The sequence below is a fragment of the Centroberyx gerrardi genome, chromosome 2, assembly GCF_048128805.1.
Source record: "Centroberyx gerrardi isolate f3 chromosome 2, fCenGer3.hap1.cur.20231027, whole genome shotgun sequence".
NCBI classification, from domain to species: Eukaryota; Metazoa; Chordata; class Actinopteri; order Beryciformes; family Berycidae; genus Centroberyx; species Centroberyx gerrardi.
The window spans coordinates 13,391,227-13,417,168 of NC_135998.1; the positions used below are offsets into that span (position 1 = coordinate 13,391,227).

The 25,942-nt window shown below is 41.3% G+C and overlaps 3 protein-coding genes across 5 annotated transcripts in view; all 3 read right to left on the reverse strand.

The window, feature by feature from the left end:
• Window positions 1–1,977: 1,977 nt before the first annotated feature.
• swi5 (SWI5 homologous recombination repair protein) lies at window positions 1,978–12,099 on the reverse strand. 3 transcript variants are annotated; one of them, XR_013507214.1, is made up of 6 exons: window positions 11,980–12,099; window positions 8,710–8,758; window positions 8,433–8,542; window positions 8,086–8,180; window positions 2,201–2,674; window positions 2,025–2,061 (listed from the first exon to the last, which is right to left on the reverse strand). XR_013507214.1 is itself a non-coding variant. In XM_071904689.2 (5 exons), exons 1-5 carry the CDS (start codon window positions 12,075–12,077, stop codon window positions 2,610–2,612), a joined length of 417 nt encoding a protein of 138 aa, XP_071760790.1. In that variant the 5' UTR covers window positions 12,078–12,099; the 3' UTR covers window positions 1,978–2,609. The 3 variants fall into 3 exon arrangements, 2 of the variants coding, with proteins under 2 accessions (XP_071760790.1, XP_078144844.1); XM_071904689.2 differs by having other exon boundaries at window positions 1,978–2,674; XM_078288718.1 differs by lacking the exons at window positions 2,025–2,061; window positions 2,201–2,674 and adding an exon at window positions 4,865–4,956.
• cercam (cerebral endothelial cell adhesion molecule) overlaps window positions 5,645–25,942 on the reverse strand; it is a 145,038-nt gene continuing 124,740 nt past the window's right edge. The window contains exon 13 of the transcript XR_013507211.1: window positions 5,645–5,655. The gene's annotated coding sequence lies outside the window, so the exon portion shown is untranslated. The remainder of the gene's footprint in view (window positions 5,656–25,942) is intronic.
• The window catches only part of LOC139915902 (protein FAM163B), a 32,280-nt gene continuing 29,956 nt past the window's right edge, over window positions 23,619–25,942 (reverse strand). Inside the window, exon 3 of the mRNA XM_071904688.1 lies at window positions 23,619–24,056. Coding sequence (XP_071760789.1) covers window positions 23,619–24,056 — 438 coding nt within the window. The remainder of the gene's footprint in view (window positions 24,057–25,942) is intronic.

A 25,942-nucleotide genomic window follows, 5' to 3' on the forward strand; every position in this document is an offset into this window, starting at 1 on the left:
AAAAAAGGAGCCCTCTATGAGCCCTCCGGTACGGTGCGGCTGGGTGGGGGATCTGCGTGGAGTCACACCACGTCCATTCATGGGCCTGCGCTCAGCCGGCAGATGTGTTTAAAACACGCATCTGTCAACTGAGAGGGATCAGTGAAGAGTAGCAGGCTAGACTACACTAAACTAGAGCAGTGGTCTCCCATCATGTGCCTGCATAAAGCATATCCTTGGTCATGAGCCTGCAGGTCTTCAACCAAACACGACATCAGCTGATTTCACTATTTAGTTACCCCCCTATTTGGTTGGAAGTGTGCCGGTTTGTTAAAGAAATTATTCAAATGAAAACCTGCATTTTCTTGGCACTCAGTGGCACATGATTGGAGACCAATTAACTTGTGCCTGAAAATATAGCTGATTAATACTTACTCATTTATACACACAAGTTAACAATAGGATGGATGTTGGTTGAATTTTTACCAAGGTAGTTATTACGCACTTGACTGTGCCAAGCAATAAGCCTATCCTATTTATGGTACGGCTGTTAAACTTGTGCCCAGGCCCGTGCCATGCCACATTTTGGCTCCTCTGTAATCATAATTCACAGAATTCTTGGTCTACTGATTGCAGCAACTTTCAGCCTAGAGCTGGAGAAGCCTGGCTGCCCGCAATAAACTAGGCAGAGGATAAGCTAGGCCTATTTTTGGATAGCACAATGTCTGACATTTCACACAGTGTTCATTACAACAATGTGACATGTCATGAAATATATTGCATAATAAGGGCAAATTACAAAAGGTCTACTGAAACAAACTGTGGTGTAGGTCAATCACAAAACGGCACAGAAGTTATTTCCCCAATGCGGTTGCGCGCTCTAATCGTTACCACTACCCTTATTATTTTTGGACAAATTGTGGGGTAACATGAAACCTGCTCACCATCCCCCTTATTAAATTTTTAAATCGTTCACTGCATATACACCAAAGACGAACCATGGACAAGTTAAAGCTTTAAGTTGAACCTCTGTGAGCATCTTCATCAGCATGTACTATCTTTTTTGACACTGACCTCAGTGTTTGGCTGCACAGTTCAGCTCTTGTCTGTTCTATTTTATAAAATATATTTCTATCCTAAAAGCTATCTACAGCATCAACATTTAGATAAGATAACAATATTGGTGCATGAATATCTGATGTAAAGGTTAGGATATGGACACAGGATGATCTTTGACCTGCATATGGGAGGGAGATAACGCACCTCTCCATTTCATCATACACACTCATTCAGTTAAACATGCAGATACAGACACTCATAAACACACCAACTCACAGAGAGCATCATCAGGGCAGTGAAGCTCTTCTGCCGCTATCAGCTCAAGACAAAACGCTATCAGTGTTTGTCAGACAGATAAGGACACACCCAGTGCATTATGTCACTTCTTGTCTTCATTCTCTCCTTAAAACATATACTGAACCTTTCAGAAAGAGAGAGGAGCATGTGTCTTTAAGAAAAAAAAAAAAAACAAAGAATACGCACCCAACACCTACTAACCCCTACTAGCTAGTTTGAATTTCAGATGGCCCAATGGAGACCGGCAGGAAACAGGAGAGGAGTGTGACAGTTGCCTAATATCCTTTCCCTCCACTAGAAATATGAAAAAAGTGGGTGGGACTAACAAGACATTCAGGGGGCTGTATCCACACAAGTCTAACGGCATAGTTTGGGCTAAATTAAGCAGATACGCCTGAAGTGTAGCCAGTTAGAACTCAGCTAAATTATACCATAGCCTGGATATAAGCTCAGTTATAATTGGAGGGTGTACATTATTTTGAAAAAATGGTATCTTGACATTTGATGATTTCAGCTGAACTGTTTCATACCTCCAAATCAATACATTGACTATGTATGTATCTATCTAATCCACTACAAGTTTCCATAGTGGGCTGACAGGTAACAAATACAAACACATTTATTGCATGTTATTGTCTGTGTACAAAGTAAATGAGAACAGAGATAGAAAATGCCATTTCACAGGTGTAGTTACATCCAAGTTGAGATCCCAGCATTTCTTCTTTTCTGTAAATAACATTTCAAAGTCAGAGAAATAATAGACATTTAACAGACATCATGCATGTTCTCATCCAGTCTCCATTTAGATACATTCAAATGCAAAACAAGTCGTATGAAAGGTGCTTAGTGTCTCAATATCATTTACATTCTTGTACCACCAAGATAGGCGGTGGGATGGAGAGGAGTGGTCCAAACATAGCTTCCATTCCTTTTCTGGTACAGCCTTAAGTTAATGGTTTGTGTAGATGGCCCCTTTTAAATAGCAGGCCTGCCTGCTGCGCTGACAACTTTCTCCTTATATTGTGCTCACCGCTGCTCTTCTTTACTCTTTCTCTGTAAAGAGGTAATCCACAAAAATATCACCAAGAAAATGGGCAAAACCATAATCCCTGAGGGAGCAAGTGAGCAAGTGGACCAGTAGTCACATCTTTAGTCCAAATCCCAAGTCCTTTTAGTTCTTCATTGTTTTCTTTTACTCTATCCCCGCCTCTCTTTGGTCTGAGGAATACTTCACTCCCCTGTATTATCTTCATCCATTATTTTTCCAACATCTATCAGTCATCCAGTTCCAGACCAAAGTGGCCGTAGAGATCTCGTGTGGTGGTTCCCCTCAGAGCAGCTGCAACAAAGACACAACAAAGTGAGGTTAAGGCCCCTTCAGCAGGTTACAGGGTCCAGTCCTGCTGCTGCTCTATTCAAACAATTCACAAAGTACTAAACTGAACAAGAACTCAGCACCAAACTGAGCAATTACTTTAAACATGAAGCTTTTGAAATCTCGGCCCATCCCTTTATTTTCACCATGCAGCGCATGGGCAAAATCGGCTTCTTAGGGCTTTTACAGGAATCAAGAATTTACATGGCGTCTTTTTTGCACATTATAAAAACAAACATGGTATAGGCCCTTTTCACATTCTGTTTCTCAGTGTGTCTGCATTGAGAAACCGGTGCATACAACTTCCTGTTGCCAGCTATGGCCTTCACTAAATCGTTCCACAACCTGCCCAAAATGTTTTATTTGTTACATTATGTATCTAGTGCTAGTAACCATTACAATTTTGTTGTTTTTGTTGGATTGGTTTGTCAATAAGTCGCAAAAAGAAACTTGCCACAGGAAGTTGTAATGCACCGGTTTAGCTGTTACCATGACGATGTGAAAAGGGCCTATTGCTACTGAAAGATGGAGGAACCTGAGACAGGCCAAAGTAATAAAAACCTGATGCTGAGTTGTGCGTTTTCCGCCTAGACAGGTAAGTGCAATCTATCTTTATTAGCTAAAGTACTACTATCTGGCAAACTAGTCTAGTCCTACTAACTACATCCAATACCTCACTTCCATCATTCAGTAATAGGCCGTGCCGAGCTGAGCTGAGCCTGACAAAGGCAAAACCCAGTTGGTTCGTAATGTGTTTCCTTTATATACAGAGCTAATATGCTAACATTACGTTTGTTGCTATGCTGCGCCACTGTACTGGCAGGATGCTACTAATGTTATAACCTGTTTTTTTTATGCTAATTGTGGCTAAATGAAGCCGACAGAGTTGCTGAGAAATTATCAATCAAGGACTTGGTGTAGTTTTATGTAGTCCACTGCATACCCCTCTGTAAATACAATTAAGAACAGAGAGCAGAGTAACCAAACACACCACATAGGCGTCAACTATCATAACAAACTCAGCTCTATTTATGATGATCATCTGGTCTTTTGGCAAAAGCCGCACTAATGGGCATCAATAATTGATCAACTCGGTCTTCTGTTTTGATATGCCATAGCAAAATGATTAGCCTTGATGATAATAATCTATAGCTCACAAGGCCTAGAGAGATGCTAGTGTTTTAGGGTCAGATGTTGTATTAGGTTATGCAAGATAATGAGTGTGTGTGTATGCAGCGCTGTTTGGAAGGAGGAGGTGAGGACTTGGAGGTGCAGAGGAGAGACAGGCTCTGTCTTTTTTGACACAGATTCATCATTCATCTTTGCGCCTGCCGGGCGGAGAGTAGTTTACATACTACACCTTTAATTTGGGTTAAAATGCCCTGTGGCCACAACTGACTCAACATTTTATATCACGATACCTATGACTTCTTTACGTTGCAGTACTGGGATTTGAATAGCAGTTTCCTTTAAAAATTGTTCTTCTCCTGTCTGTCTTGCTTTATTGTCATTTCATGAGATTTCGGTGTAGAAAGGAACTGAGAACTCTGCATAACTTTCACATCAAAAATCCCAAATGAATGTATTCTGAAATAATTTTGTGCAAGAGGAAAATGTGAAACAAGTCAAGGGTAAAACTTTTAATCACAGACAGTACAATCTGTAGGCTATTTACACTAATGAACAACTTTCTAGTGCCAAAGCAAGAAATCAGACAGCCAAAGCTCTAATATACTTTTATATCCAAATTATGTTTGTTTTCACTATAAACCAGAAAAATGTGTCAATAACTAACATAAAATCACTCTAAGATATATCACTGTGTGTACAAAATCATCCTTTTTGTTATCCACTGTTAATAGAGTAGGTCTAATATTTGTTTCTTGATGTCATCAATAAGATAAGTGGCTTGGCTCTCTTGTTTCTATCATCAGGAGAGACTGTTCACACATCGAGACCGTAACTGGAACATAACAGGCGAATTATGATCCAGGGTGGACTTTCCCCATTAAGGAAAATCACAAGTAGAATAAAAAGCTCTAAACTGGTTACCATTTGAATATTTTAGAGATTGTATAGAAAAAAATATTTCCTAGGATAGCTGAGAATGACCTTAACCCCGGCTGACGGACAGACAGACAGACATGGAGCGAGACAAAGAGAGGGTTGTGTTTAGAGGGTACTGCAGGCCCTCTCCTCTTGTCTCCTCTTGAACTCCAAGGCCTGCCCGCCCATCTCCTCCCTCACTGAAAGAACAGAATAACAGCATCTCAGTGTTTAAGTGTAGAGTGTTTGTTAATGTATGTGTGTGTATGTGAGAGAGAGAGAGAGAGAGAGAGAGAAAGGGGGAAGATGATTGTGTGTGTTTGTATTTGACAGTGTGTGTCTGTGTGTGTGTGTGCATGCGTGCGTGCACAACAGACTTCCACAGACAGAGATTTTGATTGTGTGTGTATGTGATGTGAAAGACTGCCATTGTGACGAGGGGGAAACGCCACCTCCATTCACTAAGAGGTCATTATCATCCTGTCTCTCCACTGTACTGAGAGAAGTCTCAGAGAGATAGCAGCTAGCTTTTAACTAGCAATATGGATTTAAAGAGAGAGACCACTCAACTTTCTAAACTGACTAGAGCAGCAGCGCTGATAAAGCAGTGACACAAGAGCATTTCAGGAAAGTATAAATATCTGATTGAGTTGTGAATGTTCCTAAATGTTTAAATAAAGAATTATCGGTTGAAAACACCACAGGGGTGAAAAAAAGAACTTAACCAACATAACAGTGCAACTCAAATTATACATATTAAACCAAGATTAGTAGACTCAGTCCAAGGATACTCTACTACTTTGGATAAATAACACACACACACACACACACACACACTCCCCCGCGTAAAAGTAGGTAAAAAGGCATGTTTGTTATGACACATGCAGACTATAATCTGACTTGGCTGTGATTCACCAAATCTCTCCCAATGGTGTGAACTCTTCCACACTTCCTCAACCTCAGTTTCAGCACACATGCACAGAGACACACAGAGACACACCAAGACACACACTTACAACACTCGTTCACTCATGTGAGCCTATTTCCTCATCCTGGTGTGCCCTAAATACCATCATTACTACTCGATAGACTTACACAATTACTATGCAGTGTCACAGGAGTTATGTTAAAAGTTGGAGGGGGAAGGTGATATGTCTTAATATATCTTTTTGATCTTATTGAGAAAGGAAAGTGATTAACAGAGAGGAGATAACGTGATATTGTGGCATAGTTTCCATTATGCAGTCTAATAATTTGTTGACGGGAGTATTTTGCTGTTATTCCAAATAAACTGACCTCAAAACGCAACTGGTAAAAATGGGTTCTCACTGCAAGCGACCACATTGTCAGGCTATTGTCCGATCACTGATATGAGCCAGCTGATTACTAGGTGTAGCACCAAAAGTGTTGCAGTTAAAGGCAGAACATATACCGAAATTAGTGCATAATTGCCTGCAGACTTACAATGTCAACTAAAAAGTTCAGCTACAGACAATATTTCTGTGTCATCAAATGATGTATCGGGACAATGGTGGCCCATATTGGCCGACATTTCTCTGGTTTCCTGAGTATAACCAAGTATAACCCAGCTGGCCAGATCAGATAGAAACTTCAACCAATTACAATTTTCTATAAAGAGTTAATCTAATGTGACTGAATGCTTTTAGGTAGGCCATTGCAATCTGGATGTAAACATAATCAGTGATGCAAGATTAAATACTCTGTCTAATGGTAGAGCGGTGGGTAGAAACCTGGTAGAAACCAAGACTGGCCTTCATTTTTGAAGCTGATGCAGAAGTCCTGGGAGAGACGTCACTCTATTGCCCTCTACTGGCAGGCTGCAGAACAAGTTAAAACTCAACCCACTCAATATGAGGCAATGAGACCAAGGCCCATCTTCTATGTAGAAATAAAAAGACAAATTATTTTCTACAAGAAGTTATAGTTGCAATAGGCAATTAGCTAATAGTTAATTTCTGCCAATGTCTCCCCTAATAATGATTTTTTAAGTAACTGCGCCGTAAGGAAGATATTTGTGTGAATTTCAGTGCATGTAAGGGTGTGTGGCTGCATAATAATATTCTTGGTTATAAAGCTGAAACTTTGGGTTTTAGAAGTACATTTACCATTAATTTTTCCTATAAAGAGCATTACTAGCCATAATGTTTTAACAGTGTAAGGTCCACTTACCATGAGCTGTCATATATGATCCTGTAGAAGCCATCAGTAAAACTGATTTCAACTTTGTTTTTAAGAAACTGAGTTTTATTCCTGAGTTTCTTGTGATACCCACAGGCTGTAGCAAGTTCCCACCAACCAGAGATGTTGCTGTTACCATAGAAACCTTACCCACTCCAAAGCTACACATGTTTGGGATCTGGACCAGAGTAAAATAATATTTGTCAGCTGGCAACCTGTATTGATGACTGGTGCTGCTCCACTGTGGTTTTGCAGACATGATGTCTTTTTTTTAGGGTTGAGGAGAAGAGTGTGCACAGGGGGTGAAAATCATTAATAATCAGTAATAACGATTATTATACTATTTAGTATCACTGTTGAAAATGAGGGCTAGGGTATAGATGATGTCACTCGCAGTGCTATATGGAATGAGCAGTTCAGTCCCTCTTAAAAACATTATGTACACAGTCAGACAGTCTTCTTGTACCCTTTTCATATGCATTTGTTTCTGAATCTATTGTTATGAGCTTGTAATTCATATCATGGCTGGTTTGTTGGTTAAAATCTTCATATCAGGGTTTTCTGAAATGTCTATGTAGAAAATGAATGGGAAATTTACTTGCAGAACTAGGCCTGATTAACAGGGGGGCGGGCATGTTTTAGCTCTGTGACAACGGCTCAGGCCTACACGTGGGCGTGCTTTATGACCATATAAGGCGATATGGGCTGACTGTCCCTCCAGCTGTGGGCTTTATCCAGGCTCCACCTGCCACATGCTTTTACTATACTCCGCAAACTCCAGCTCCAAAACTACAACATGACGGTCCACAGAAATTCCACTGGTTGGGCCTGCAGGAAGTCAAAGGGTGACGTCACACTCACTTTGTCCATTATTTTCTACTGTCTAGGGTAGAAAAGGTAGTCCTGAACATTCTCCTCTATAGGAGTTTGTCTGGGAGTATAATGCCCAGTATAATCCCTATACTGTGTCCAATCCACAGCATTTTTATTATTAACAAGAGGAAATATATTTGGAAATATATTTGTCCAAGGGCCTTGGAAATTTTAAAGTCTACCTTTGCGCTATCCCACTTTTAAATCTCACTTACAAATACTGAATAATTCCCTCTTTATATGAACAATCCCCTTACCTAGGCGGCCCAGCAGCGTCTGTCCAATGTCTTTGATGTCATTGTACTCGTGCAGCAGGTCAATGTGCTGCTCCAGCTCCTCCACTCTGTATCCCCTGGAGAAACACACACACACACACACAACACAATTGATCTCATACAAAGGCAAGTATGTGGAGACACGCTCATGCGCTTACTGACACAAATATCTTAAGTGCATACACACTTACAGACTATAACAGACAGCTGACATTAGTCAAAAGTTATAGGAAGACTTGAGGGTATAGGAAGACATGAATGAAACATATCCAGGCACACACACACACACACACACACACACACACACACACACACACAGCTGTACTCACTCAGTCTCCAGCAGTGCTATCTCTGTGTCCAGCTCATCTCGTCTCCTCCTTAGCTCCTCCACCTCCTCCTCAGGATTAGCTTTAGCGCTCTGGGCTGCACAGGACTGGAGCTGACAGGGACAATTCAGACAACCATCATATGTATCTGTTTGTTTGTGTGTGTCTATGGCACTATTTGTTGTCATGGAAAGGGTAAACAGCTGTGGTAGTTATACAGGACTTGTGTGTATGTGAGAGTGAGAAAGGGGGGGGTAACTGGTAAATGTTGTGAACTTACAGGCGATTTGAAGCTGGAGTGTACTTTCTTAAACCTTGAGAATGGAGTCCTGCGGAAAGAGCAGAGGGAATGGAATGAGAAAACAAAGAATTCATGGAATCAGGGCCAAAAAAAACTATTGCCTAAGACAGGATATTGTTCACTTGATGATGTATTTACTGACTCAAGTGTCTTGGAAGTGGCTGGTTATATGTCCACTCAGTTTTCAATAACTCTCCAAGGGTAGTTCCTACTTTTAATTGGTAGTCCCTTTATAGGTGCAAAGGAAACAATAACAGGTTTACAGCAAAGGAGCATCACTCAGACATCTAGAAGGCATTCGGAGAGCTCAAACCTCCGCCAATGCTGAACAACTCTCCAACTTGCTGTTACACCCAAAGACATTATTCCTATCATTTCAATTTTAAGTTAAATTGATTTTTTGACCCTGCAACATACCCTTGGGATTTGGAATCAAGTCTGTACCTCTGTTAGTTTTGTAGTTATGGCTAAAAAACAATTATAGTCTAATGGTGGAAATCCCAGATCTGGATCACAATCACAATCTAACAAATTGTTCCTTGGTCCAAGGCCTATCTGTCCACCACATTTCATGGAAATTCATGCATGAGTTTTTGAAATCTCCTGCTGACAGACAGACAAACAGGGGCAAAAACTCTTTGGCAGAGAGAATAATTTAGATAGTAAAACAGTGGTGTGAAAGAAAGACAAAAAACAACACTTTCTATATATATACATTTATCTGTGTGCATGTGTGTCTATGTGTGGTTTTGTGTGTGTGTTATTGGAGAAAAAGAGGACTGCAGAAAATTACATGAGAATGTAATTAGTTTATTAGTGGATTGTTATCACATTTAATTTGAGCCATGCTTTAAGTATAGATTTAAAATTATGGCACCAGTTTCTTGGATTAGTATTCAAAATGAAAAAAGCTCAGCAGATCTTTGCTGCACTACACAGTCACATGTAGCTGGAGTTCTTGTTTATCTGAGGATGTCGGGTATTGTGGGAAATCTTAAAAGTTGTGGTAACAGGTTCTTAAACATTTTCTACATTCAACAGGTACTGACAAGGTAAGCCATGTTATCAAAGATGATGAGGGTGTATTTAGATGTGATACTAAAATGGTGATGTGTTTTTGCTTTTTGGTCATAAATAATGGTATAAATCCATTATCCGTTCTACAACAAGACTGTATGTCCTACAACGAAATTAGGACGCATTTCTAACCATCAACATTACAGTTTTCTGAACAGCCCCCATGCTTCAAAGCAGCGATCTAGTGCCCTCTTGTGAACAATATTAGGTATAACACCAGATAACCATGAAGTGTTATTCAGTTGGGGCCATAATAGAGTTCCAGGGGATCCCCAGAAAAATGAGTAAGTTTAATTTCTTTATTATGTCACTTATTAGAAGTTAGCACAATGAAAGAATGTATAAAGATGACTGTTTTGATGATAAGTTTCCCTACCCACTGTTACCTTCCCCCACCAGTATTATTGACAGCTAGCCTATATGAAAAGGGTGGACAAAAAGGTCTTTAACATCGAAGTAACTAAATCACAATTACAGGGGCAGCTACACATACGAAAATGGAAAAAGCTCAGCGGATCTTTGCTGCACTACACAGTCACATGCAGCTGGAGTTCTTGTTTATCTGCGATTATTATATTTCAGGTATTGTGGGAAATCTTAAAAGTTGCTACACACACGAGTCATATTAGGTTGAATGCCAATTAGCAGTATGTGTCAGCCAAAAAACAGTATGTGTCAGCTTTTAAACAGGTCTGGCAATCACCACTTTTATATTTGAGTTCTCAAACATTAGTCACATTAGGCAACTAACAGAGTTCCAAAAAGGCCACATAGTCAGTGCTTGATTTACAGATGCATTGGTCAATAAAGCTGCAAAATTATTTAATGTGGCAAGGAGCAGAGTCTTAAAAATCAAGACAAAATATGTAAAAAAATGTGTTCGCTGCATCAGCGAAGAGCAACAGTGGTTGCAAGTCGAAGCTCCCTGACAGGGACAGACAGACACTTAACAGGATAGTTGCTGAACACGACAAAACTGAAGCCTCAGAAATGGCCACAGAATCGAATCACCACCTCTGTGAGAGAGTCTCAATGGAAACCGTACATCATGAGCTTCACAACTCTGGTATTTACTGCAGGACTGCCACTCGGAAACTGCTTGCATCCAAGGTCAACACACAAAAATGCAGTGCTCCTGGTGTAAGGAGCACTAAATCGGGACCAATGAGCAATGGAAAAAGTAATGTTGTCTGATGAGTGTCTTTCAGCCTTTTTCCTACATCCAGACAGGATTATGTTTAGAGAAAACCAAAGGATGCCTTCGACCTACAATGTCTGTAAAGTTATAGGCAGCCACCTAGTGGGAGTCATTGGGTTTGATGGTTGCTCTGCAGGGTGGTACAACAGGAACATGAGGTTATAGGACCATGTGCATCCTTTGGTGCAAACACTGTTTCCTCATGATGTTCCCATATTGCAAGATGGCAATGCCCCCATACACACTGCTGCTAAACAAATGCAAGAGTGGTTTCATAAACACCAGGATGATGTCTGGAGGCTTTCCTTCTTGAACACTGGTCACATATCCAACTACATACAGTTCAGGAGTTGTATGAGAGAAATCCAAGGAGGTCTGAAGCTGTTCTGATGGCAAAAGGTGGCCCTGCTCCTTTTTAGGTTCTTGATACTCATACATTGCTAGGTGTTTCCTTTATTTTGTCCACCCCTGTTTTTCTGCCATATCTTCGCTGCTGTCATGGTAAATTAAAAGGTGGGTAAACTATGACCTCCAGCCGGAGATCCTCAGAGGCAAACGACCACCAAATTCAACAAAAATCAAATATATTTTTATAAAAGTATTCATTTATGCCTTTTTCCTTAAAATACCTCCGAAAACACAACAGTTTGATACTACTTACAATGATGTCGTCTTTGAATTTATTGCATAAAGATTTAGGTCTGCCGAAAAAGGTGGGCAAACTCTTTTCTGCAAATAAAAAGGTGGGTAATCTGTGTTTAATCTGTCACACATCTTCTCAGACAGGGGTCTTTGCGACCAGGGACGGCGGTCTAATGTGGATCTATTTGGGGTCCCTGACGTTTGATGTACACCTCTGGTGTACATCAAAAGAGATGCTTTAAGGTGGTTTTTAGAAGTCATTAAACCGTTTCCTGGGACATGGATATTTAATGTTAGCAACCAAAACATCAGCTAAATTAGGCTAGCGTTACCTTGTCTGAACTCCTTTCTTCAAGTCTTTCCCCTCCGGCGTCGAAACTGAACACTTGTTTGCACTGCAGTGGGTTTCAGCGTGCTGCTCTGTATCCATATTGCCTCAACTGTTAAGAAAATATGTCAGTTAGTGGTGATATAACACGGAAACCGTCAAACCGTAGCAAAAGACTCACAGCAGCATTTGAACGGTGAAAAGTAGGAAGTGTTCAAGCAACTCGCGGGTGAGTAAACAGGGTCGCTCTGCATCGTGATTGGTTCTTGTCACGATGAGGCGGGACTTTGTTCAGCTCGGTAACCTTGGTGATAACAACAGGAAATGAAACTATATTTTTTTCTTCTTTTTTATTGAGAAATCAGTATTCATAACAAGAAAGGGAAACTAATTTAAGTTAAGATGATGGAACTTGTGAGCGTTTTTATCCCCCATATTTTTTAATTAACTACTCTACTGATCACTGAAGATGATTTATTGCAGTGGTATCCAATCATAGCCTATACCATGAAGGACCAAGAATATGCAAGGTCTCAGTCCAACCAAACACTAAACCAGCTGATTTCACAAGTTAGTCACCCCCCCTCCCTCCCTGTCTGGTGGAGGATGTGGTGATCTGGTTTAGTGTTTGGTTGGAATAAAAACCTGCTTACTCTTGGTCCTTCATAGCACTAATTACACTAATTAGATTTATGAACAAAGCCACTATCTGTATTTGACCACCAGATGGCGACAATGTACCAGTTAATTTGGCTTTGGGCTCTGAAACGTTTCTGTCTCCATCTCTTGTTTCTGTCTCTTCTCTCAACACTGCAGACTCTCTCTCTCTGTGTTCTCTCCTCATATGATTAACCCACACATGTATAACCTACCCCCCCCCCCCCCTTGTCTCTCTCTCTGCTACAACCCACACACTTCTTGACTGAGAAGAATATTACATAATCAGAGAATGATGCTGTAGCGTATTCATGTGCTAATGTCAATCTGAACTGTCAAGGCCGCTCTTGACTGCTAACCAAGCTGCCTCTCTCAGACTGATTCAAAGCCACCAGTGCTCTAAATCGGTGGTGGATTAACAAAGCAAAAGGTCACACGTTCAATCCACAGAAACACCCAGGCATACGCAGGCGCGCGCACACACACACACACACACACACACACAAACACACACACTGCTAGCTGTCTATTCCACCACATAGCATGGCTATAGCCTACAGAGTACGGTTCACTGGGCAAATACCAAAGGAAGAGGAATAGTGAGAAAGATTCAGCTCTTAAAAAATAACAGAGAGAGAGAGGGATCGAGAGAGACAGAGAATGAGTGGGGAAGAGACAGTGGGGTTTGATAGAGACAAGAAGAGGGCGAGAGAGAGAGAGAGACAGACAAAATGTGTATCTGGGGGAGATGGAGGGTGGGGGGTGGAGGACATAAAATCGGGTCCATTCTGCTTTATGTCCTCTGGAGTCATCCCTTATTTATCAGTTGTTATACAGAGACAGAGAGGGTGGGGAATGAAAAATTCAGGCAGGAGGCATGGCCTTTTCTCCTTTTAGAAATCACAAGATTACACACACTGGGTGGTAATGGCCCCTGCATGCAGTCCTGTGTGTGTGTGTGTGTATATATGTGTATGTGTGTTTGTGTGTGTGTGTGTGTGTGAGAGGGAGAGAGAGAGAGAGAGAGAGAGAGAGAGAGAGAGAGAGAGAGAGATAGAGGGAGAGAGAGAGAGAGAGAGAGAGACAGAGACAGAGAGAGTGAGTGTCGTGGAGGATGGCTATTTCTCCCCATCTCTGACACAGCAATAACTATGTGAGAGGGGAACGTGTGTGTGTGTGTGTGTGTGTGTGTGTGTGTGTATTCAGTTGAAGCTTAAGAGGCAGGTTGCTACTCTCTGTTGTCTGGTAGAATACTATATTAGGCTCTATACTATACTGACCATATGTTACCTATACATATACTTAAAAACAATAACTTAACCATATTTTCTCCATCCAGTGTATTACTGCAATCACACAATATTGATTATATATCACCTTTATTTGGTTTGAACCCCCTTTGGTTATTTGATCTTGACTCAGACTCGTCTAGATTGGTCATGGCTTAGGCTCAAGGCTTTAAGGTCAAATAAAATCTAGAGAAAGTCTCCGGCTGTAATACATTTTGTGCTAATGCAAATAGGTAAAGCCCGCTAAAGTTATCTACTATGACTTTAACATAATTGGCAACCTTTATCCCTGCTGAACAGCAACACTCTCCCCATCTCTGTTGTCTTCAATATTGCCACTGGCCTTCTACTTAACAGTGTAACAAACTGACTACACTTCAGGACATTATTTGCATCCCTCTAATTAAATTCTAATCATTAGACCTTGTTTTTCATCAACTATTGTCATAAAACATTGTTAAATACTTACAAAAACACAACTTTAATAGAAGGTTGTTCAACCAGTGGATACTTCCAATGAATAATTCCTGTAATCGGTTAAGGAAATGGCTCTACTGTTGATACTCTGTTGATTCCTGAGGGGGAGATTTGTTTTTTCGCCTGCTCCCCTTCACAGGAGGCTCAGAAAGCGGGGTCAGTCGAAGAGAAGCGCCGTTGTAGGGATTCGGTGTCTCGCTCAAGGACGACATACAGTACAGCAGAGTGAGCATCAAACTTTTAGTGTTGTCTAATGAAGGTTGTCACAGCATGGATAACTTCTGTGCTTTTAAACCCTACATACCTTTGACTTTTTCAGTGAAAGAACACCATGCATTTTCTATTAGTGTGCAGTGCTTTACACTGACTCAATGGCAAAAGAAGAGAAAGACAGGCGAGGACAGGAGGCGAGGACAGGGAGAAGAGAGAAGGAACAGTATCAGAAGAAATGACCTTATCTGCTGGAAAATATATACAGTATTCATACAGTGCTACCCTGTTCAAATCAAGGTTATTATAGTTGACTAAAACTAAAACTGAGCAGGAAAAAAAACATGTTAGTAAACTGAAATAGAATAAAATCTGGAGTGTATGGAGAAATCTGAAACTAAACTGTAATTGCTGTCTCTTAAACTATCTGAAATAAAATAAAAACATTTAAATGATGCTATCAGTTCAAGTAAAGTAAAAGCTACCTAAGATTTATGAGAAATAGAAAATAGACTAAATCTGGAAAATCCATCTGAAAAAGCTAAAATTTATCTCCAATTTGAATATAAAATAATAATAAAAAACCACTACTGCAAATCACAACACTTATAACCTTAGTCCTAACTAGAGAATTGTATGTGAAAAAGTTATGAAGTCCAGTCAAATAAAGCAATGTAGTAATTTAATTGACTGAAACATTCCCTTTTTGAATCACGTAAGTTTTTTGATATCATTCGTTTGTTGCACTATCCTCCCTGGTGAAATATCACCTACACTGTCTGAATTCAATTTATTTGCCAACCAATTAGTCATGCCGCTCCAACTTGGAACAAATTATGATTGGGCCAAATGACAGATGAAATCCTTTCTTCCCAGACCTTGTAAGGGAGGCTCAGCTTAGGTGACCCTACAAGTGCACTGATATTAAATGGTTGGCTCTCACTCATGCTGATGCAATTTCCTCTCCTCTCATTCCTGCATCCTTCACTATCAACCATCTAAAAAAAAAAAAAAAAATGCTGAATGGGAGGCACAGACATTAGGGATATGTGGAGGAGCAGAAGTTGAAGAGAGAGTGAGAGAAGGAGGAGGAGGAGGACAAGGAAAATGGGAATGAGAGGAGGAAGAAGAAGAAGAGAACAAGAGAATGGAGAAGGGTGGAGGAGGAAGAGGAGGAGGGGAAAGGGTGGGGCAATGACAGGAAAGGAAGAGGAGGAGAAGAAGCAGAAGAGGAGGCGTTAGTTAACACTGTTAGTTGCAAAGCCTCCCATCTATCATGTTTATAATTCATGGAATCTCAGCCACTCCTCTGTACTGCATCTAAACTCTGCTGCTGCTGGGGAATTATGGCCAGAGACCATAAAACAGAGACACACGCATGACGCACACACACACACACACACACACTCACACACACACACACACACACAATAGACATAAAGGCAGAGAATAAGCGAAAAAGAGAGAAATAAGAAAGTAGGGAATGAGTATGGAAGAGAGAGAGGGAGACAGGGAGTCAGAGGAGAGATGAGAGATGCAGTAGAAAGATAGAGTGAGAGATGGGCAGAGAGCGAGAGAGAGCGAGAGAGAGAGAGAGAGAGTGAGCACACTGCTGGAGGGTGAGTGTGCGGGGCTCGTAGACGAGAGGGATGATTCAAAGCATGTCATAAAACATCGATACACCACTACAGGCCATGCTACCAGGGCTGCTTGCACTGGAGCCGATTATGCCTCTAAATAATTCACACAGCCTGTGCAAGCGCTTACGCACACAAATACATAAAAAAAATACACACACACACCTATGCACAAACACGTGCACACACACACATTATATACAAAATTGTATACTCGTGCACATGTGCAGGCAGTCAGGTACACACACATACTGTCAAACACTAACCAATGTGTATTTAGACATAAATAGACACACAACTGTCACCTAATTTACTGGTGTACACACATGTACACACACACACACACAGACACACACACACACTCACTTGCACATGCATGCGCACATTGTAAATCAGTGATTGATTCAGTCAGTTTGGCCCAATGGAACCAAAAACCTTGCTCACATACGAGGAGGTGCAAGCTTCTACATTTCAGAAGTTCAAGATAACGGTTTGACACAGCGAATGACACAGTTGAGCGAAGTTGGGGTATATTCACCATCCGGAAATATTTATCACACCAAAGTGGTACAGAGTAAAAATGATGTAGGATGTAATCGAGCGGAACAGAACAAAATTGAAGTGAATGGAATGAAACAAAATAGATCAGAATCAAACAAAATCAGAATCCAAATTGCCAAGCACAGTAAATACACAGGAATTTGGTGACATTGGTGCGGAGACATACTGAAACAGAGTATACACAGTACTGACACAGGACCTCACACAAAAAAAGTACAGTGAATGTAAGACGTTCTATGGACAGGGACTATATTCTGCAAGCAGTGTAATATACAGTAGCTATATGGTTGGAGGTGCAGAGGAAATGTAGTGCGTGACCGATATTCTGTTGATCCCCTGTGCCACAGGGAAGTTATACTAAATCTAATGTGATACATAAAATGTGCAAGATTATAAAACCTCTTTGGTGATAATAAATAGCATGGTATAAAAATTCTGACTGTAGATAGTGAGAAAGCACCCAGAGATATAGAGGTTTGAGGAGAGTAAGACTTAGGAGGGCTGGTTAAGTAGGGTGACAGCTGTCGGCAGGAAACATCTGCTAGATTTGTTAGCTTTGCATTTATACTTAGGCATTTAGCTGACACTGCTATCTAGAGCAGCTTACACTGAGTGGTCAGGCAGAGGTGTGCTGCCTTCAAGGATAGTTCAACAGGAAGCACAGCTGGACAGTTTGGCTGTTGGGATTGAACTTGTGACCTTTTAGTTATGAAGTGGAGGGAAATGTTGGTCAGGACTGTTGAGGTGGACAATGATCTTGGTCTTGATGGGCAGATACCATCAATCATCTCCAACCTCAGGTTTTAACGTTCACTTTCAACACAACGCCAGAACCAAAAAAGTGTATACAAATGTGTTGGTCCATAGAGGATAGGGAGGATGGTGATCTTCCCCAGTTTCTAACATTTTTCTTTAAAAAGTAGGTTGTTTAGTCTTGAGTACAATAGACTTTTGGGCCATACCCTTTTACCCTGCAATTGGCCCTGTCCTCCTCATCTTTTTGAGTCACCAGCGTGTACTATACTTATACAATACTATATATTTACTATACTATATACTATATAACTTGTTTCACATCAGGAGATGGGCACATTTTCATGACTGGACCTGACATGGGACATGAGATATGCCTGTTCAAATTCTAGCTACTTTTAAGCATTTTAGCCAATTACCACAACACCATGTGCCAATCAGCTAGGGCCAATAGGGCTGCCCTTCTACCACTGGACCAAGTCTTGGTAAAATGTGCAGGGCGGTTATGTCTAAACTGGAAATGAGCTCTCCAATGCCCCCATGTTGTTTGATTGGGCCAATAATGGAGGGTTTGCCTCTTCTTCTGTCTGCTGATAGGCCACAAAGTCTGATGGAGTTACATGAATCTATTCAGAAGTAATATGCCTTTTTATGAGAAGCCACGGCCACTGCCACACCCCCCTCCTGCCAATCGGTGTGAAAAGTTAATCTGTTGTTCCTTGCCCCATGGTCATGACTAAACTTATCTTGCTAACCGACAAACATCCCTGTCCAATTCCGTTGACAGAGGTGAATATCATACCACCTACAAAAAATCAACCTCACCCATCATATTGTTACAGTATCCCACTATTCTGTACTCATTATCTTATATTGTATTGTATTGTAATGTATTGTGTTGTGTGGACCTTATTCCCACGGTGGCCATTTTTACGTCACTCTACAGAGCAAGTAGCCTAGGCTACAGCCCACAGTGTCCTACTGTTGTGTACCAAGTGCACATCATACAAACGTCAGGAATCGGACAAACATTTATAATTTATTGGATTTCCCACTGACAAATGTATTGAAAATGAATGGATCTCAAGAATCTGGAGGGATGTAGATTCACATTTTAAGGTAATACGACCCACTATTGCTAGCTACTGGAATCTAGCCTAAGTAGCTAGCTAGTAGCTAACTAGCTAGTATAAGCTAGCTAACTTCCCTACTAAATTGAAACTGTCATTGTAGCCTAGTTGATCTTCCTGAGATTGCTAGCTAATTTGATAACTATTATGTTTATCTGAAGTCCTCACTTATGTGAAGTAAGACTAGTTTTATTTATATGCCAATCTGCCGGACACAGTTTCCTACTGCAGGTGTTCAAAATGGCCACTGTGGAAATAAAGTCACTTTACTGTTCCTAACGCGTTGAAGTTTTGGGATCAACATAACCTGACCCATTCTTTTAGTGCTGTTTCCCAGGAGCGTAGGGCGCTGGTCGTCATTGACTGCTTCAGATACCGGTGTGTTTTGCTTGTCTATAGTTGTGAGCAGTGTCCCGATTGTTCTTTGTTCTGTGTAATAGGCTATATCACTTGCGGTGTTTTGGTGATAATCAATTCTATTGTCTATTTCTCTACCATTTGTAATTTCTATGACATTGTAATCTTTTCTATTCTTCATTTGATCAATTCTGGTATGTTGTCTGGTGATGATGAAGTGGGAGATATTATACAGTAGACAATGGACACGAGAGGTTGGGACTTGAACCTGATTGGAAGCAGATACAACTACTTTGCTAGTCCACAGCGAACCTGCCAGACAGGGTTTGAACCCCAAGTCTCCAATTCCAGTGGCAGCCAATGCAGAAGCCCCTCATTATCTAGCTGTGTTGCATCTATCTTCCACTAATACTCCACTAATACACCTATGCTTTTTTAAATGTTGTTAAGTAGAACTGAATTTGAAAATAGCAGTAGAAAAAGCTTGTGTTTTTCAATTAGCTGGTTCTGGGGATCATTACATGCAAATTCTAATGACTGCAAAGAGAATAGTTGAAAATAAATTCCCAAACAATTCTTCCTGGGGGTGGAACAATAGTGTAACAGTGATTCGCTGCTATTTGCAATCCACGTAGAAATAAATCCGAGTTTGAAGATAGCGGCATCAAAGGGAATCCATCATAATCTGAAAGGTTTTTCATGTCTCAAGCAGTGCTATTGTATTAATGCCATCACAAAATGGCTATTCATGTCTCTGCTAGGGAGGCCTTGGTTTTCTATCGGCTCCACTACGCCTCCATCTCTCCCCGTATGCTGTGGTATGTGCTATTTCTCATTCATTAGGTCTGACTCATCCTGTTAATAACGGCCTCTATTTCCTCTCTGAAATAGTTTTCAGTTGTTTTTATTGTATGAATAGTCTGCTCGCTTCGCTGACTCACTCGCTGTGTTTATCGTCAGACTAAAGCTTCCCATTCTCATCTCTTAGCCTTCCTGTTCAGACGCCTTTTCATTGTGACTATCACCTCCTCGCCTCTGACTGTCAGGTTGGTTTATCGTCACACTTAAGCCTCCCATTCTTGTTTCTTACCCTTCCCGTCCAAACATGTTTGCTGTCACGACTATCACCTCCTTGCCTAAGGGCTGACTGGAACTGTGGGCAAATAGACTTTATTGCTGTCGTCGTGGTTACAGGCTTTACAGTACTCTGATGTTACAGTTTTGTCTGAAAATTCTGATCTTTGCCTTTGAAAAAAAAGAAAAGACCCATTTTGTCTTCCCGGAGTAGTTTCACTTAAAATATTATCTCTTTCTCAGACACACCTGTGAGCTCTCCAGTAGAAGCTGCTTCTACTTTTGGCCACTGCTGGCCGTATCAAATTTCATCCTCTGGGAGTCGAGCAAACAGACGTCGGCCTATTAGCTTCCTCAGCAACAAATGGACAACATATGCACCAAACGAAGCAGAAGTAGAGTGTGGTTTCAATCCATCAGGAAACAAATTCATCGGCATTTTTTTTACACACTGATATCCAAACAGACTTGCTGTGTAGCGTACTACTTTGATCGGTAAATTCCGTCTTCCTCATCCTTATCCTTATCCTGTCGTCTGGACAAAACCATCAATAGAAAGTGTTCATTTAAGTTATTTTCTAAAAGACAGCTGGCGTAAAATGGCTGAACTCGGTCTGTGTCTGGCTTTGCTGTTTGTGCCCTGGTGCTGGCTGCCCTGTGCACGTCTATTTATGTAGCCAAGCACAGAAATATCAGCTAAATGATATTTACCCTGTGTTTATCAGCTCACTGAATAACATAATCCAGGATGATGTACCATGCTTTTGAATCCACTGTACAATATTAAAGCAGAGAGAGGGCTATGGCGTCCTGTCCTGGATGTCCACTGGTGAACCTTTACATCAAGAGGCCTCACTGAGCTATATACAAACATGAGATCACATTTATCCAAAAATCTATTTAAATGTATAAAACACTTGGAACAAATGTTTCACTTCCCCAGTTCATTACAATTTTAAAAAGTCACAATTTAATATAAATACGAGAAAGGTCCTCCCAACATTTGTTAGGATTTCTAATGATGGATGACATGAATGGCAACAAGTATCCAGACCGGAAGGATTTTCCACACCATTTTATTAGCAACAATGTGTTTGTTAGTTATACATTAGAAACAAGGACAGAAACATTTCTGCTGTACTGTACTGAGTCTGGAAAACCAGCTGGATCATAAAACAATGCAAATAATTCAAATACTTCAAGATAAAAGCAACACTGCATTTGAATACACCAGTAATAATAATAATAATAATAATAATAATATAGTATTTAATATATTTCTCTCATAATTATTTATGGCACTAAATTTCCTGTGCAACTGTCACATAGTTTGATTTTCAAAAAGAAAGAAAACATAGCATTGAGAACTCTGTGTGTGTGTGTGTGTGTGTGTGTGGGTGTGTGTGTGTGTGCGTGTGTGTGTGTGTCTGTGTGTGTGTGTGTGTGTCATAGTGTGTTTGCATGACAGCACATGTCACAAGAGGAAAAACTATTGAAAAAAAATCACTCACTGTTTCATCCTGTGGGAAAATAAATGAGCATGATTGTTGATCAAATCAACAGGGAGAGAGAGAGAGAGAGAGAGAGAGAGAGAGAGAGAGGGGGGGGGGGGGGGGGGGGCAGCTTTCACCACCCATATGGGGGGAGGAGGGGGATCCAAGAAGGACAATAACCCACAAGAGATCCAATCAGCTTCAAGGCCCTCACCCAACCACCAACCTTCCCTCTGTTGAAATCTAAGCAATAAATAATTTCACTCATTAAATGTGTGTCCTGTGGCCATAAAATTCAGCCACTGCTCCTCCTGTCAGAATAACATCCCTCCAGGCATGTTAGCCAAGCGCAGAAGATACAAACAATCCCAAGAAGGAACTGTCTGAGTACCACAGAGCAAGAGCAAATATTTCCCAGTCCAGCGAGTTGAGAGAAGAGAGAGAGAGCAGTGTATGCTATGGCCTGTTAAATATTTATAGATGTGCCTTTAAAAGTGAATTAATCTTTAGCCCATGAATCCATATTTCAATAAATCAGAGACAACACAAGGAATGGGGTGAAGAGTCCACAAACTGAAACTTCAGTGAAGAACTATAATGAAGATCACATAGTAAAGATAAAGTGTTTCTGTAGAAACTTTTTGCTGTTGTCTGCCACCTACACCTGTGTCGATGCCTGTTCTACATGAGCTTGTGTTTTAGCAATAATCAGTAATGCTAATATCTTAGAGGAGTAAAATAAACATTTACAAAACAGCTGCAAACCCACTTAGGCTTTTTCATACCATCTGGTCAGGCCAGCTCTTTGCATTAACTCATTTAGGGTAAATTGGCACATTTGTAGCAATAAAATCCCCCCACCCTTTACAATATATATTTAAAATGTTATTGCAACCCAGGATTGGGTTCAGTATATATAGGGGTAACAGAATGTTTTTCTTTGTACGGAGTCAGAATTATGGTATAACAATTATTCCAGTTACACACGCACACACACGCACGCACACACACACACACACACACACACACACACACACACACACACACACACACACACACACACACACGCACACACATGCAAATGCAATAATTCAGTCCCCTTTGGCACCTAGTCCACCCTACCTGCAAGAACAGAGAGGTCTTTCTCTGTTCTACAGTAGTATACACTTTGTGTTTTCACCTTAGAGAAAGCAGCCTCCTGGCAAATTTGGGCATCTCTATAAAAGGATGTGGAAAAGGAGCAGGGATTTCCATCTTCGGTGAGCCCTTTGTGTTTTAAGATATTATGGCCTAAGTTAAGTTTGTCTAAAATGTCTCTGGGTGGCAGCTACAATGTGAAGTCCCCCATTCTGAGCCCCATCCTCCTCCTCTCGTTTTCCCATTGTTGTTGAACGATATTCCATAATCTGTATAATCTGTGGATAGAGGAACAGACAGATCCTCCAATCACAGGAGAGAGAACCAATGAGCTTCTCCTTGCTCTCCACATATTTTGTTTTTAGCAGCTATGGCAGAGAGAAAATCCTTGCCGATCATATAATTTTGACATGGTGGGAATCTATCTTTCAGGCCATAGGTAGAAGAATCCAGAGGGATACAGACATTTCTAATCAAATTTGAAAACAAATTCCTTTCCTATTGGTAAAAAAACAACTATTCAACATAAAACAAATTGAGAAGTTCATGTTATTAGTAATTTAACAGTTTTTTTTTGTTTTCTACTTTATACTGTATTTTGGCCCATCTGTAAGGCCCTGGCCGGACCTAAATTATTTTAAGAACAGCATAGTACCTTTTGAGAAGCCTTTCCTGAGTGCCATCTGAGTCTTCTATTCCTGCAAGAGGTGACCGGCAGAACCAGACCAGACTAGACCAGACCATACTAGCCTGGACTAAACTGGTAAAGTTGGCAAAAGCACTGGCCGACTCTGTCCCAGCCCAGCCCAGCCTAGCCCATCCCAGTCCACTTCAGCACAAACCTGCCCCAAGTTCCAACCTCCCCCAGCTAAACGTCAGTGCTGATGCTACAGCTGCGTGTGAACATGTCCCTCATGGTGACCGACCGGGAGAGGTTGTGTTTGCGGTAGTTCGATATGTTTACAGGCACTGGCAGGTCCAGATCCTGCTGCTGGACGCTGCGGTAGCTGATCCGGTCGCCTCCGTTCCTCAACCCATCTGGCTGGTGGTGGAGCTGAGGCTGAGGGGGCTGGAGGTAGAACGGCAGCTCATAGTGTGTACAGGATGGACAGAAGGTCTGTGAACGTGTCAGTTTCCTGGCCAGCGGAGGGGTGGAGAAAAGGGCGGGGCCATTTGGGACGGACGAGGCGGCGGCCGTGGCCGCCACAATGTTGTGATTGGAGTGGACCGGCGGGAGGCGGGATGTAACGGCGAAGTCTGGCTCCTCCTCCTCCGACTCGGACTCTTCCTTCTTACAGCAATAATACTGGATGGAAGTGGGGGGGGGGGGGGGGATAGTGAGAGATGTTGAAAGATGATGGGGAGCAGAGATAAGAGAGGAAGAGGAGAGGGTAGGGAGAGGCAGGGAGGATAGGAGGGAGAAGGAATGGAAGGTGCAGGAGGGAGGGAGAGTGGGGGAAATGTAAAAGAGAGATGAGATGAGGGAAAGAGGATGAGGGAGGGAGTTAAAAGGAGGCACAAGAGAAAGAGAAAGAACAATAAAGACAAAGAGGAAGGGGAGAGATAAGAGATAGGGAAGGACATTCATTATACTGAAATGTCAAAATCTGCATGGTCATGGTCTCAGTAATAACAAAGCAAAATAAACCATTTGGCAAATTGGTTTACCTGTGCTATCTAGTCAGTACACTCTAGGTCAGCCTCCATATTATTATCACAACAATAACAGTATGTAGTAGGACTATTTTACAATGTTTGCAGCCAGATAGCCAGAGTTAGTCTGTGAATTTTGAACAGTTGCGTGACTAGCATTAACTGACCCTCTCCCTCCTTTTGAAAGTCACAGAGCCTCACTCTTTTCTTGCCAATTTTCTTCCCAGCAGTGACAATGTCGTTCCACTCCTCTTCTTACCCTTGATAAGCCCTGTCCATCAGGTCCACTTGTTGAGATGCTCTCAATCTCACTCCTATTTCAAACAGCGGCTCTTACGAATCTCATTAACCTCTAGGCTAATGAATGCCATCAACAGACATGACGAGTTTGCCTGAACTGCTTAGGATTGCTTATGTGCAAATCAAGAAAATAATGTGTCTCACAATCAGAGTGAATTTAAAATTATCTTGAATCTTGCAATTATCTTGAATGTGAATGATGAGGGTGCTAAACCCCTTGTCAAGGCAGTGAGAGACCCAAAGCTTACAAGTAAGTCTGCTATATAACACAACATCAGGATTTGTGCTGGTCAAGAAAGTCACAAATCACAATTGTCTTCTCATAGAGATCAGAAGGCTTTTCCACCCACAACCATGAGAAGCATTGATCCTTCTATTTTAGTAATGCCAGAACAGACAAGCCAGGAACCCTTGACAGACCTCTCCAAGGGAAATCAGCAGCATTTTCCACATCCCTCAGGGGGACGTCAGGGATCCCCTCTTCATTTTCTGCAGAAATGCCACATCCCTCCTCCCCACATCATCCAAATTCCAGAGATATCGGTCCCTCCTCCACTGCCTCCGGATACAGAAACTTCATGTGTCTCCCTCAGACCGGTTTCCAAAGTTTCCAAGTCCCTCCATTCCAGATCCAGAGTTGCCCAACATCAGGACTCCCCTTCCTTTCTTATTTAGAGCTTAAACAGATGCCAGGTCCCTTGCACGACCTCTGTTTCGAGTAAGCACTCACTCGCTCACTCAACGCACTCTCTTTAGAGAGGACATCTCCCCGTACCTAACCCCACTTTACTCCATTTCCCCATGTTCCTGAGTCTCACTTGGCTGTATATCCTAGATGTGGACTCAACAATATTTCATCAAATGGAGGTGTTCTCCAACCCACCTGTCCCTATAGAGGTCCAAGTGACTCCTCTCAGTGAGACTGCAGAAGTTGAAGGCAAATGAGTGTTGCACTCTGAAGTTATAAAACGGTTTGTCCGTGATTATTTTTGTTGTTTTTATCATTCCTTGCTTTTCTCTGTCTAAATCTTCATCTCATTACAGTAAATACAGACCAACTATCACAGAAAATAAACTTGATATTTTTTTAAGCAAAAGTAGATTCTGCATTTCTCAAAACATTTCTCAATTTAACAAGGATGTGAATCTATGATTGCTATATTTGGCCCACAGAATGTAACTTTCAAATTTTTGAAAATCTTGGCATCCTGCCAGCTAATATCAAACCATCTTTGGGCA

What these genes read in the sequence shown, in the direction of transcription:
- swi5 (XM_078288718.1), bottom strand. Translation starts at nt 12,077, where the DNA reads ATGGATACAGAGCAGCACGCTGAAACCCACTGCAGTGCAAACAAGTGT. An exon ending in ACTCCAGCTTCAAATCGCCT is followed by an intron (nt 8,543 to 8,709) that starts GTAAGTTCACAA and finishes TGTCCCTGTCAG; the next exon opens with CTCCAGTCCTGTGCAGCCCA. An exon ending in GACGCTGCTGGGCCGCCTAG is followed by an intron (nt 4,957 to 8,085) that starts GTAAGGGGATTG and finishes CTGTTCTTTCAG; the next exon opens with TGAGGGAGGAGATGGGCGGG.